This window comes from Oryx dammah, unplaced genomic scaffold, assembly GCF_014754425.2.
Source record: "Oryx dammah isolate SB20612 unplaced genomic scaffold, SCBI_Odam_1.1 HiC_scaffold_3, whole genome shotgun sequence".
NCBI classification, from domain to species: domain Eukaryota; kingdom Metazoa; phylum Chordata; class Mammalia; order Artiodactyla; family Bovidae; genus Oryx; species Oryx dammah.
The window spans coordinates 97,123,987-97,136,347 of record NW_024070187.1 but is presented as its reverse complement, the minus strand read 5'-3'; the positions used below and the strand labels follow the sequence as shown (position 1 = coordinate 97,136,347).

Here is a 12,361-nt window from a genome sequence, read left to right as displayed (position 1 = left end):
GCTGTTTGTTTTACCTGAGGTCCTCACTACGGTCCTCAGATCTTTCTTTGTTCTATATTCGCGGGCTTTTCCCTTCTTTGTCTTTTAGCCACCGCCATTTTGGACTCCAGCCACCGCCATTTTGGACTCCTTTTTCCTATTCTAACTACCTAACAAAACGATACTTTGAAAATACTTAACAAGGTTGCAAAGTATCTAGGAGGAATCCATCAGAGTAGGAATCATGCCAAGCTTTATGAACCTTCCTAAAAGAATTTCAAAGACTTGATGGGGATTTCTGACATAAAGATTAATATCAGTGTGTGTGTGTGTGTGTGTGTGTGTGTGTGTGTGTGTGTGCGTGTGTTATTCACTCCATCTTCTCCAACTCTTTGCAACCTCAAGAACTGCAGCTCTCTAGGCTTCTCTGTCCATGGAATTCTCCAGGCAAGACTACTGGAGTGGGTAGCCATTCCTTTCTCCAGGTATCTTCTAGACCCAGGGATTGAACCCGGGTCTCCCACGCTGCAGGTGGATTCTTTACCATCTGAGTTATAGGGAGCTAAAACTTGAGCTGAAGGGAGACTACTCTTTATAGAGATTTTAGCCTATTCTGGTATTATAATAGATCATCTTATCTTCTGCCTGGTGTGCTGCGATTCATGGGGTCGCAAAGAGTCGGACACGACTGAGCGACTGAACTAACTAACTATCTTATCTTCTGAGTTTGGGGACTCAGAATGATATGGATGATATTTCTGATCCATGAAATGTCATGAATATATCTTGTATAGTTCTTTAAGTACTTCACCTGTAAAATGAGTTTTTTGAAAATTTATAGAGTATATTAAAGAAATCCTCAGACTGATAAAAATAAAATCCATGCCTTTTTTTTTTTAAGCAAAATTTCAAGACAGGAAAAGTTTCAATTTGACCAGAACATTTACAAACTATTAGTCAAGTGTGTTCAGTGCTAAGCAATCTAGGTAATGAGGAAATCTATTTGTAAATTCTAAAAATAGCTCTTGAAGTGGCGGTTTCAGAGTCGCTCTATTACTTAGGGTTTCCTGAGTTATCGTATGCTATTTATGTGCTGTGCTTAGTCGCTTCAGTTATATTCAACTCTTTGCAACTCCATGGACTGTAGCCTACCAGGCTCCTCTGTCCAGGCCAGAATACTGGAGTGGGTTGCCATACTCTCCTCCAGGAGATCTTCCTAACCCATGGATCAAACCCAGGTCTCCCGCATTGCAGGTGGATTCTTTACCATATGAGCCCCCAGGGAAGCCCATGATAATTATAAAGAAGGCAGAATAAAATCGGGTAAAATTCTTTTCATCAATACTTCAACACTGTTTGAGCCAAGTTGTCCCTGTCATTTCAGGTTATTCCTTGCAGCATTTGGCTGCGTGTTTTTTGTTTTTCTTTCATCTAGAATGTTTTCTCAGTCTTTGTATTTCATGCCATTGACATTTATAAAGAATACAGGTCAGTTTCTTATAAAATGCTCTTCTGTTTAAGTTTGATGTCTCATGAAAAAAATTCACTTTTAGCAAGAATATGGCCGAACAGATGTCTTATCAGAGCTTTGTACTAGGAGGCATCTGATGCTGATTTGCCTCTTTACTGGTGATGTTAACTTCAACTATTCGATTAAGATGGTGTTTGTGAAACAGGTATTTTTCCTCCTATCATTCATAAATATCTTTTGTGGAAATATTCATTGCTGTTGCTGTTTAGTCACTAAGTCGTGTCCAACTCTTTTGCAACCACGTGGTCTGTAGCCCACCAGGCGCTTCTCTCCGTGGGATTTCCCAGACAAGAATATTGGACTGGGTTTCCATTTCCTACTCAGATACTACATAAATAGCGGGTAGTCAAATTTAACCCACTAGTTTTAATATCTGTTGCCTTGTATCAATTATGATGATGATGATAATAGTTGCTAACAGGGATTTTCTAATTTTCTGACTCCTTTTCCATTTTTCAGTTGGTTTGCAATGGTAAGGAAGAGCTTTCTCTTTAGCCTATTTATTCATCAGCTCATTTGTATCAGTATGGACTGAAAGATTATTATTTTTTTCAATGGGACATAATTTATTACTCTTGTTATTCATTTTGATATATCATCTCAGATGTGGTCAGTATCAGCCCTTTCCACCTGACTTCTATGTCAGATCAACATGTTTATCTCATTCATTGAATCATCTTTATTTTCTGGCACTAAATAAATGTTTCAGGCTCATCTTGTATTTTCTCTTGCTCCAGCTTTCACAGTTAGTGAAGAAAGAAGCAAATGACCATTAAAAATCTTTTTAAGCAATTCTATTGTTTGTATGGATTCAGTGCTTAGACTTTTGGTAAATGATCTCTGCTTGGATTTCATTCAGCAAATGGCATTAGTCTTAATCAGTAATTGCCTCTTACTCAAGAGTAATGGTTATTAATCATGACACAGGGAGGTCTTCCTAAACATGATACCTTAGACAGAAAGATTAAGGATATGAATAAAAGCTTTAAAGCTTCTGTATTAAAATAGTTTACCTTAAATGCATGTAAAAGTTAGAAGGAATCTGGGAAAAAATACTTTCAATATTTGACAGACAAGGTCGATACCTTTAACATATAAGCATTTTTAAAGCAATAAGATATAAATGAGAAGGCATCAACTCTTCCATTTCTATACAGTATTCTCTCAATCTAATTGCAGCCCATGTTAGGGCTTCACCAAGATGTTTCATGCATGAGGCTCCTGTATCAAGGCATCTCAGAGACTTTTAATTAGTGAAGAAGAAAATGGGGGAAGGCAGAGGGAAGAGCCAAGGACTCCATAAGGTGGAAATCTTCAGGTGGTTATTAAGAAGTGGGATGAATAAAATGTACATTTATAGAGCTGAGAAAAGGAACACTATCCAAGCTTGGGTGGACCAAATGGACCCCCTGATGGTCCCGAAACATTAAAATGCCCCAACAAGTCTGCTCTATTTAGCCCAGTTTGGAAGAACTTTTTAAAAGCTGGAAAGCAAAGAATTGAATGGGAAACCTGACCTAGCATGGCCTGGGGCAATCAATAGTCAGGCAGACAAATCAACATGAAAATTTGACAAAACAGGATCCTTGCTTAGGCTGGAGACCCAAAATCTAATGCACAGGAGTGGGTAAAACAGCCTGGGGATGAGGGAGCCCATTTGTTTAATTTGGCTTTTGTTTCCCTTGCCTGAGGAAAAGTATCTGGAAAGGTATTGCTGAGACTGATGTCAAAGAGTGCACTGCTTATGTTTTTCTCTATGACTTTAATTGTTTTAGGCCTGACATTCAAGTCTTTAATCTGGAACCCCATTCTTTAGTTTTAACGGTAGTTTCGTTACTTAGGCACAGTTGATTAAATCATCACCTATTAGTGATTTGAACTCAATCTCCAGCCCCTCTCACTTAAGAAGTCAGTGTTAGTCACTCAGTCATGTCCAACTCTCTTTGACCCCATGGATTGTAGCCCACCAGGCTCCTCTGTTCTTGGAATTCTCCAGGCAAGACTATTGGAGTGGGTTGCCATTCCCTTCTCCAGAGAAGAAGTCAGGAGTGGGGCTAAAAGTTTCAATCCTCTAATCAAGGCTCCCTTTCTGGAAACTAGGTCCCATCTTAAACCTATCTAGCCCACCACTCTCATTCCCCAACAATCACGTTCGTGTACGGAAGACACTGCTATCATGCTGGAGATTACCAGGATTTTAGGAACTCTGTTCCCGGATGCAGGAACAAAGACCAAATGAATTTTTTATTATACCATTGCAATCCTAATGAATATGCTGTGGTCTGCCATGAAAGTTTTTGGCATTTTTTAAAGATATAGTTTTATTTATTTATTTTTGGCTGTGCTGGGTCTTCGTTGCTTTTTGCTCTGGCTTTCTCTAGCTGTGATGAGCGAAGGCTACTCTTTATTGTGGTGCTCGGGCTTCTCGTTGCAGTGGTTTCTCTTATTGTAGAGAATGGGCTTTAGGTGCACGGGCCTCAGTAGTTGCAGCACTCAGGTCAGTAGTTAAGGCACATGGGCTTAGGTGCTCCTTGCGTGTGAATCTTCCTGAATCAGGGATCGAAGCCGTGTTCCCTGAACTGGCAAGCGGATTCATATCCATTGCGCCACCATTTTCGCTTTTTAATTTTTATTTTATATTAGAGTTGATTTTATATTTTATTTTTTAAATTTAAGAATATAAACACGTTTATTAAGCTGCCAGATAAAAATAACAATCACCTAAATAACTACTTAATTTCAATCAGTATCAGAATACTCAATAGCAGCACCAGACATAAGAACTCAATTGTGACTCCATGGAATGTAGCCCGCTAGGCTCCTCTGTCTATGGGATTTCCAGGCAAGAAGACTGGAGTGGGTTGCCATTTCCTTCTCCAGGTGATTTTATATTTTATATTGATAGTTGATTAACAATGTTGTGTTAGTATTAGGTGTACAGAAAAATGACTCAGTTATACATATACAAGTATCCTTTTTCAAATCTTTTCCCTTTTAAGTTAATACAGAATATTGAGCAGGGTTCCCTACCTTGTATAGTGGGCCATTATGGTTCTGATTTGCATTACCCTAATGACTAGTGAAGAGGAACTAAAAAGCCTCTTGGTGAAAGTGGAGAGTGAAAAAGTTGGCTTAAAGCTCAACATTCAGAAAACTAAGATCATGGCATCTGGTCCCATCACTTCATGGGAAATAGATGGGGAAACAGTGGAAACAGTGTCAGACTTTATTCTGGGGGCTCCAAAATCACTGCAGATGGTGACCACAGCCATGAAATTAAAAGACGCTTACTCCTTGGAAGAAAACTTATGACCAACCTAGATAGCATATTCAAAAGCAGAGACATTACTTTGCCAACAAAGGTCCATCTAGTCAAGGCTATGGTTTTTCCTGTGGTCATGTATGGATGTGAGAGTTGGACTGTGAAGAAGGCTGAGCACCGAAGAATTGATGCTTTTGAACTGTAGTGTTGGAGAAGACTCTTGAGAGTCCCTTGGACTGCAAGGAGATCCAACCAGTCCATTGTGAAGGAGATCAGCCCTGGGATTTCTTTGGAAGGAATGATGCTAAAGCTGAAACTCCAGTACTTTGGCCACCTCATGCGAACAGTTGACTCATTGGAGAAGACTTTGATGCTGGGAGGGATTGGGGGCAGGAGGAGAAGGGGACGACAGAGGATGAGATGGCTGGATGGCATCACTGACTCGATGGACGTGAATCTGAGTGAACTCCGGGAGTTGGTGATGGACAGGGAGGCCTGGCGTGCTGTGATTCATGGGGTCGCAAAGAGTCGGACACGACTGAGCGACTGAACTGGACTGAATGACTAGTGATGTTAAGTATTTTTTTCGTGTACTTATTGAGTGCATGCTCAGTCATTAAATTGTGTCCGACTCTGCAAGTCCATGGACTTAGCCCACCAGGTTCCTCTGTCCATGGAATTTTTGCAGGCAAGGGTACTGAAGTGGGTTGCCGTTTCCTACTCCCCGGATTCCTGACCCAAGGATCAGACCAGGTCTCTTGCATCTCCTACACTGGCAAGTAGATTCTTTACCAGTAGCACCACCTGGGAAACCTGTGCATCTTCTTTACAGAAAAGTCTACTCGAGTCCTTTGCTAATTTTTTTTTCTGCTGTCATTGAATTATAGCTCTTTATATATGCTCTGGATATTAATCCCTTATCAGATACACGATTCACAAATACTTCTCCTATTCTGTAGGTTGCCTTTTCACTCTCCTGATAGTGTCGTTTGATCGACAAAGCTTTTAATTTGATGAGTAAATAAAATTCATCTTTTTTTTTCTTTGGTGTTACCTACAAAAAAATCATGGCCAAATCCACTGTCATGAAGATTCCCCCCATGTTTTCTTCTATGAAAGCTAGTTTTAGGTCTTTCATTTAGGTATATCATTCATTTTGAGCTAATTATTGTATATGGCAAAAAGTAAGGGTTTAATTACATTCTTTTTCATTTATTGAAAAGCCTGTCCTTCCCCCAGTGAATTGTCTTGACAACCATGTCAAAAATCATTCGCTCTTGTATGTGAGGGTTTACTTTCATTCTCTTGGACAAACTTTTAAAAAGTTTTTAATCCTTTAGATCATTATTACCTATAAAACACAACTTAAGTGAAAATCTTTTTGTATTAACAGTGACTTTGCTGACATGACAGCAAGAAACTTAATTTTAGAGAAAAAACATAACTTTTAATGCTATACATGTCTTCAATATGTTAGTCAAATATGGCTGCTACACAACAAAACCCAGAAACAAGCAATATTAATTTAATTCAGTAGTCTGATATATAGCTAGCTTTCATTTAAAAACCATAGCTTTACATATCACGTGTGGAAAATTGTTAATTCATAATCTTCCTACTCCCCTGGAAGACAGCAAGTTAAAATTTTAAATAACCTCCTGCTCATTCTGCTTCTGTAATTCAGCTTGCCCCTTGCAAAGTCTGGATCATGTAGGTCACGTAGTCTCAGAAAGTGGGGACTTGCAATACTAGGAACCGGAGCTAATCTCACTCATCCTTGTCTGCTCTTCCCAATCGTCCAGCCCCTGCAAACCTGCTTAATCATGCCTGTCTGTGGAAAGGTCAGACACCCCCCTCCCCATCTTGACCACTGTTCCTAGGTATGCAAAACCCCTTAGTTTAAACCAGCCTATTAGCAGCTAGTGATGCCCACTATAGTTCGTGTCTAAAAACTCTAATCCCTTTGTTCGGGGCTCAGAGCTTGGAGTGCTAACTCCTCTGGGCCCGCCCGCGTAATAAACCTGAGTTCTCCAACTCTCTGACTGTGGTGCTTGGTTTCTTGATTACTGGTTTCTGCAGCACCCTTATCAAATGATCATCAGCAAGTTATCACTAACTTGTCAGGACAAGGTTAAACAGTCTGTATATTCTTTGAATTGAGTCCTCAATTTTCTAAAAGCAAACATTCAAAGAAATCCATCCCTCTCCGTCACTCTACGAGATGGAACATCTCTAGAGAGTTCTAGAAGAGATATTCTCTGACATTGTCGTTAGTATTCTAGAAGTTTCAAATGGTAAAGCGCAGCATCTGACTCTGTGAAAACTCCAAATGCGGCATTTCCATTGTGATATTATGCCACTAGGCAATGCTTCTATTCTCTCAGCTGTTTTCATCTTCCATACTTTCGTTGTATGCCAGGGCCCCTGAGTGCTACTAAGGCGCTATTCCTGGCCCTGGGCAGAGCAGCTGCCCAACACCCAGAAAGACGGACCTAAGCACTAGTTACAACCTATTCGCCGCGGCCTCCCCACCAGAGGGCGCCCGAGCCTCGCCTGCCGGTCAGCGGCACCGTGGAGCGCGCTGTGGCCACTGCGCAGGCGTAGACCCGCCTCCTGGCGCGACTCCGCCTCCTCACTCGGCCCCGCCCCCGCCCCCGCCCCTGGGGCCGCTTGGCGACGACGGAAGCATGGAGGGTGAGAGCACGTCGGCGGTGCTCTCTGGATTTGTGCTCGGCGCGCTCGCCTTCCAGCACCTCAACACCGACTCGGACACGGTGAGCCGAGGGCGGGGGCGGGATCCGGCGTCGCCTCGGAAGGGGCCCCCCAACCCCCTGCGCTTGGGCGACCTCCGGGCCGCCGCTGCTCGGGTCCCGCCCGTGGGCTCCCCGCCGCCGACGCCCAGGCTCTGCCGTCGGAGCTGCCTTCTCTCGCTCCCGGGAGGTCCTAGAGATTTCTTCTCCAGGTTCAGCTCCCCTCTCGCAACCAGTGTTTGCGTTTCCGTGCCCCGCACGCCCCCGTGTCTCCCTTTTCTGGTCGAACTCGGTCGTGAAGGAATAGAAAGTTCACACAGCGTTCCCGCCGCGGCTGGGAACGTTGCGGGTTAACTTGCTCCTCGCTCCCGACCGTGGTTTTCCCGGACAACTCGGTGTTTACCTTGCGGAGCCGCAGCTGGGCACCTTTGCTCAAATGGATGGCTTGTAAAGGAAGGATGGATGATGCCACCGGTGGCTATTTTGGCGTCAGTCTTAGTACGCGGAGAAGATGTATATCGGGTATCTGACTTGTTTGCGTTGGTGTCAAATATATTAAGCTATGGCCTCAGCTTTCGCTTATAAACATTTAAGTATAACCTTCAATATTAAATATTTAAATGCTGATTTCACACTTTGCCTAGGTTCAAAACCTCTAGATAAAGTTAAGTAGTGAAGTAGGTTTTTTTTAATAGAGCCTATTTTTAACTTTTATATTTATGAAACTAACTGCTGCTAAGTCACTTCAGTCGTGTCCGACTCTGTGCGACCCCATAGACGGCAGCCCACCAGGCTCCCCCGTCCCTGGGATTCTCCAGGCAAGAACACTGGAATGGGTTGCCATTTCCTTCTCCAATTATGAAACTAAAAACCACTGTAAAACTTTGAGCCCGAGAAATAGTGTCATAAAGAGTAAGTGTTTTGTGTTAGTCGTTCAGTGGTGTCCGACTCTTTGCGACCTTATGGGCTGTATAGCCCGCCAGGCTCCTCTGTCCTTGGTATTCTCCAGGCAAGAATACTGGAGTGGGTTGCCATTCCTTTCTCCAGGGGATCTTCCTGACCCAGAATCGAACCTAGGCCTCTTGCATTGCAGGCAGATTCTTGGCCGTCTGAGCCACCAGGGAAGTGCTTAGTAACTTGCTAATAGGGTTTAGAGAATATTGTACTGTTCTGAGCTTTGTGATTTCTGCTAAATTTTGTGCCTTTCATTTTGTAATAAAGGCTTGTCTTTTCCAATATAGTTTTTTGGCGCAGTCCTAATAATCACTTCATGGCAGATAGATGGGGAAACAGTGGAAACAGTGTCAGACTTTACTTTTTGGGGCTCCAAAATCACTGCAGATGGTGACCGCAGCCACGAAATTAAAAGACGCTTACTCCTTGGAAGAAAAGTTATGACCAACCTAGGCAGCATATTGAAAAGCAGAGACATTACTTTGCCAACAAAGGTCCATCTAGTCAAGGCTATGGTTTTTCCAGTGGTCATGTATGGATGTGAGAGTTGGACTGTGAAGAAAACTGAGCGGTGAAGAATTGAACTGTGGTGTTGGAGAAGACTCTTGAGAATTCCTTGGACTGCAAGGAGATCCAACTAGTCCATTCTAAAGGAGATCAGTCCTGGGTGTTCATTGGCAGGATTGATGCTGAAGCTGAAACTCCAGTACTTTGGCCACCTTATGTGAAGAGTTGACTCATTGGAAAAGACTGATGCTGGGAGGGATTGGGGGCAGGAGGAGAAGGGTTCGACAGAGGATGAGATGTCTGGATGGCATCACCAACTCGATGGACATGAGTTTGAGTGAACTCCGGGAGTTGGTGATGAACAGGGAGGCCTGGCGTGCTGCGATTCATGGGGTCGAAAAGAGTCGTACATGACTGAGCGACTTAACTACTAACTAATAAGGTTGGAATGGATAGCTTTCATGTATGCAAATTTAAATTACATTGTAGCTTAATATCTAGCATAGAGCAAATACATGATTATTTAAAATACGTGTGGTTGTGGAAATTATCTTCAAATATCTTGAGTGAGTGAAGTCGCTCAGTCGTGTCCAACTCTTTGCGACCCCATCGACTGTAGCCTACCAGGCTTCTCTGTCCATGGGATTTTCCAGGCAATAGTACTGGAGTGGATTGCCATTTCCTTCTCCAGGAGATCTTCCCCACCCAGGGATCGAACCCGGGTCTCCTGCATTGTAGACAGACACTTTACCGGCTGAGCCATCTTAGTGTAAACATAAACAGAATGGGTCTAATCCTGTGTAGCTTAAAGGATTAGCACTTGCAAAGTACCATACTGTTAGGGCTTTGCTTCTCAGATCTTTTCCCTAAAGCCTTTATTTTATTTATTTTTTTTAAATTTATTTATTTATTTATTTTTTTAATTTTTACTTTACAATTCTGTATTGGTTTTGGCATACATTGACATGAATCTTTAAAAGGTGGTTTTCTGGGTAGTTGTATTGTCTTCTATTGTCTCTTTTCCAGGGCTTTGCCTAGAACACTAGAGAGTAGATTGTGGATCGTACCCTTTGATTCTAATGAAGACGCACATTGTGGAAACATTGTTTTGCATTCTTCTTTTAATGAATTTTTAAAAATAGTCTTAACTAATTATAAAGATTAAAAATTCATTGTCAAGCACATTTTGTCTCTAAATGTACCAAGAGAAATAATTGAATTTTCTGAAATTCACAGAAGTCACTGCTGTTGTGGCAAAATGCCTACATCTTAGAAAGAACCAAGCTCCTCTTTTATAAAGTAGACTCTGATATTGATTTCCAAATCATTTAGTTATGAGCACAGTTCTTAATCTAAAAAGCCCGCCCTGTGTCATTTCATAGCACAGAAGCCACCACTGACTCTCAGAAGCCTGTGCCATTGATGCCCCTGGTCATTTAGGATGGTCAGTTATTGGCACTGTTCCTTCTACCTATGATGATTTCCTTACAGATGGGTGGTGGGTTAGTCACTAAGTTGTGTCCAGCTCTTGCGACCCCATGGACTGTTGCCCACCTGGCTCCTCTGTCCATGGGATTTCCCAGGTAGGAATACTGGAGCCAGTTGCCATTTTCCTTCTCCAGGGAATCTTCCCAACCCAGGGACCAAACCCGTGTCTCTGGCATTGGCAGGCAGACTCTTTGTAAGCTTTCCTTACAAATGGAGCTTCCCTGGTGGATCAGCCAATAAAGAATCCACCTTCAATGTGGGAGATCTGGGTTCGATCCCTAGGTTGGGAAGATCTCCTGGAGAAGGAAACAGCTACCCACTTCAGTATCCTGTCCTGAAGAATTCAGACAGAGGAGCCTGGTGGGCTACAGTCCATGGGGTCGCAAAGCGTCAGACGCAGCTGGTCGGACACAGCTGAGTGACTTTCACTTACAAACAGGAGTCTTCTTTTCTAAGGCTAACTGTGCTGCTCCTCCTTCCTAAACATTGTTCTCTCATTTCTGGCTTTAAGCCTTTTGTGCTTCTAAGAGTGCTAAAGTCACAGTGGTATTTACAGTCTCTTCTACCAGTGTTTTTAAAACTGGTCATGTGTCCCTTGTAAACTGAAGTGCCCCTGGTCTTTTGAGTATGCCCCTGTTGGTAGCACACACTTACACATGTTGTAAAAGTCTTGGGAAGTACTGGTTAATTAAGTGACTGAATGGTAATCCTATTGGTGTTTTCCATATACTGCTTATTCTTATCCTCTTAGGAAGGTTTTCTCCTTGGGGAAGTGAAAGGTGAAGCCAAGAACAGCATCACTGATTCCCAGATGGATGATGTTGAAGTTATTTATACAATTGGTGAGTCACTTATTTCTCTGTCTCCTATTTTGATAGTTTATGCTGAAAGGGATCAGCATAAGTTACTTTTAAGTTGTTAAGGAATAGATAAGAATTTTTAAAGGCAAATTTTAGAACAATATATCGCATTGATTTCTTAAAGATGCGGCTATACCCTAAAGCAAGAAACAGTGTGAGACATAGGAAGCAGATTAAGATTAGTGTTGGGAGATAAGGATGAAGCAGTTCCTGCATACATGTAAGTGGCAGGAAGATGGTCCAGCAAAAGAAGGAATAAGCAAGAGAGAAAAAGTAAAACAGGTTGGAGTAAAACGTAAAATGGTGCAGAAAATTTGGAAGATGAGAACTAAAAAAACTTACTGGTTAAATAACTGGAGTGTTAGTCACTTAGTCACTTTGAGACCCCTTGGACTGTAGCCCACCAGACTCCTCTGTCCATGGGATTTCCCAGGCAAGGATACTGGAGTGGGTTGCCAGTCCATTCTCCAGGGGATCTTCCCGACCCATGGATTGAACCGAGGTCCCCTGCACTGCAGGCAGATTCTGTACTCTCTGAGCCACCAGGGAAGCCCAAAGGTTGGGCCTTATCACCATTGCTGCTGCTACGAAGTCGCTTCAGTCATGTCTGACTCTGTGCGACTCCATAGACAGCAGCCCACTAGGCTCCTCTGTCCCTGGGATTCTCCAGGCAAGAATACTGGAGTGGGTTGCCATTTCCTTGTCCAGTGCATGAAAGTGAAAAGTGAAAGTGAAGTCGCTCAGTCGTACCTGACTCTTAGCCACCTCATGGATTGCAGCCCACCAGGCTCCTCCGTCCTTGGGATTTTCCAGGCAAGAGTACTGGAGTGGGGTGCCATTGCCGTATCACCATTAGGTATTATCAGATCTTTCAGTCTTCGCCAGTTTGATAAGTGAAAAAAGTACAACCTGCAGATATTTACCTGAAAGATTCTTCTACAGCAGTTTGGTGTTGGGTTTTCTCATATAGATGAAGACTCACAAATTCTCCATAATCAAACTGATGTCTTTGATTTAAGTGACTAAGGAA

At 42.6% G+C, this 12,361-nt stretch overlaps 1 protein-coding gene across 2 annotated transcripts in view; it reads left to right on the top strand.

Moving 5' to 3' along the window:
* The first annotated feature begins 7,416 nt into the window (after positions 1 to 7,416).
* Positions 7,417 to 12,361, top strand: part of ABRAXAS1 (abraxas 1, BRCA1 A complex subunit) — an 18,833-nt gene continuing 13,888 nt past the window's right edge. The window contains exons 1-2 of one of the 2 annotated variants that reach the window (XM_040237250.1): positions 7,417 to 7,546; positions 11,223 to 11,313. In XM_040237250.1, the coding sequence (XP_040093184.1) occupies positions 7,460 to 7,546; positions 11,223 to 11,313 (178 nt within the window). In that variant the 5' untranslated portion in view covers positions 7,417 to 7,459. The remainder of the gene's footprint in view (positions 7,547 to 11,222; positions 11,314 to 12,361) is intronic. The other variant, XM_040237252.1, reaches the window with a different exon arrangement.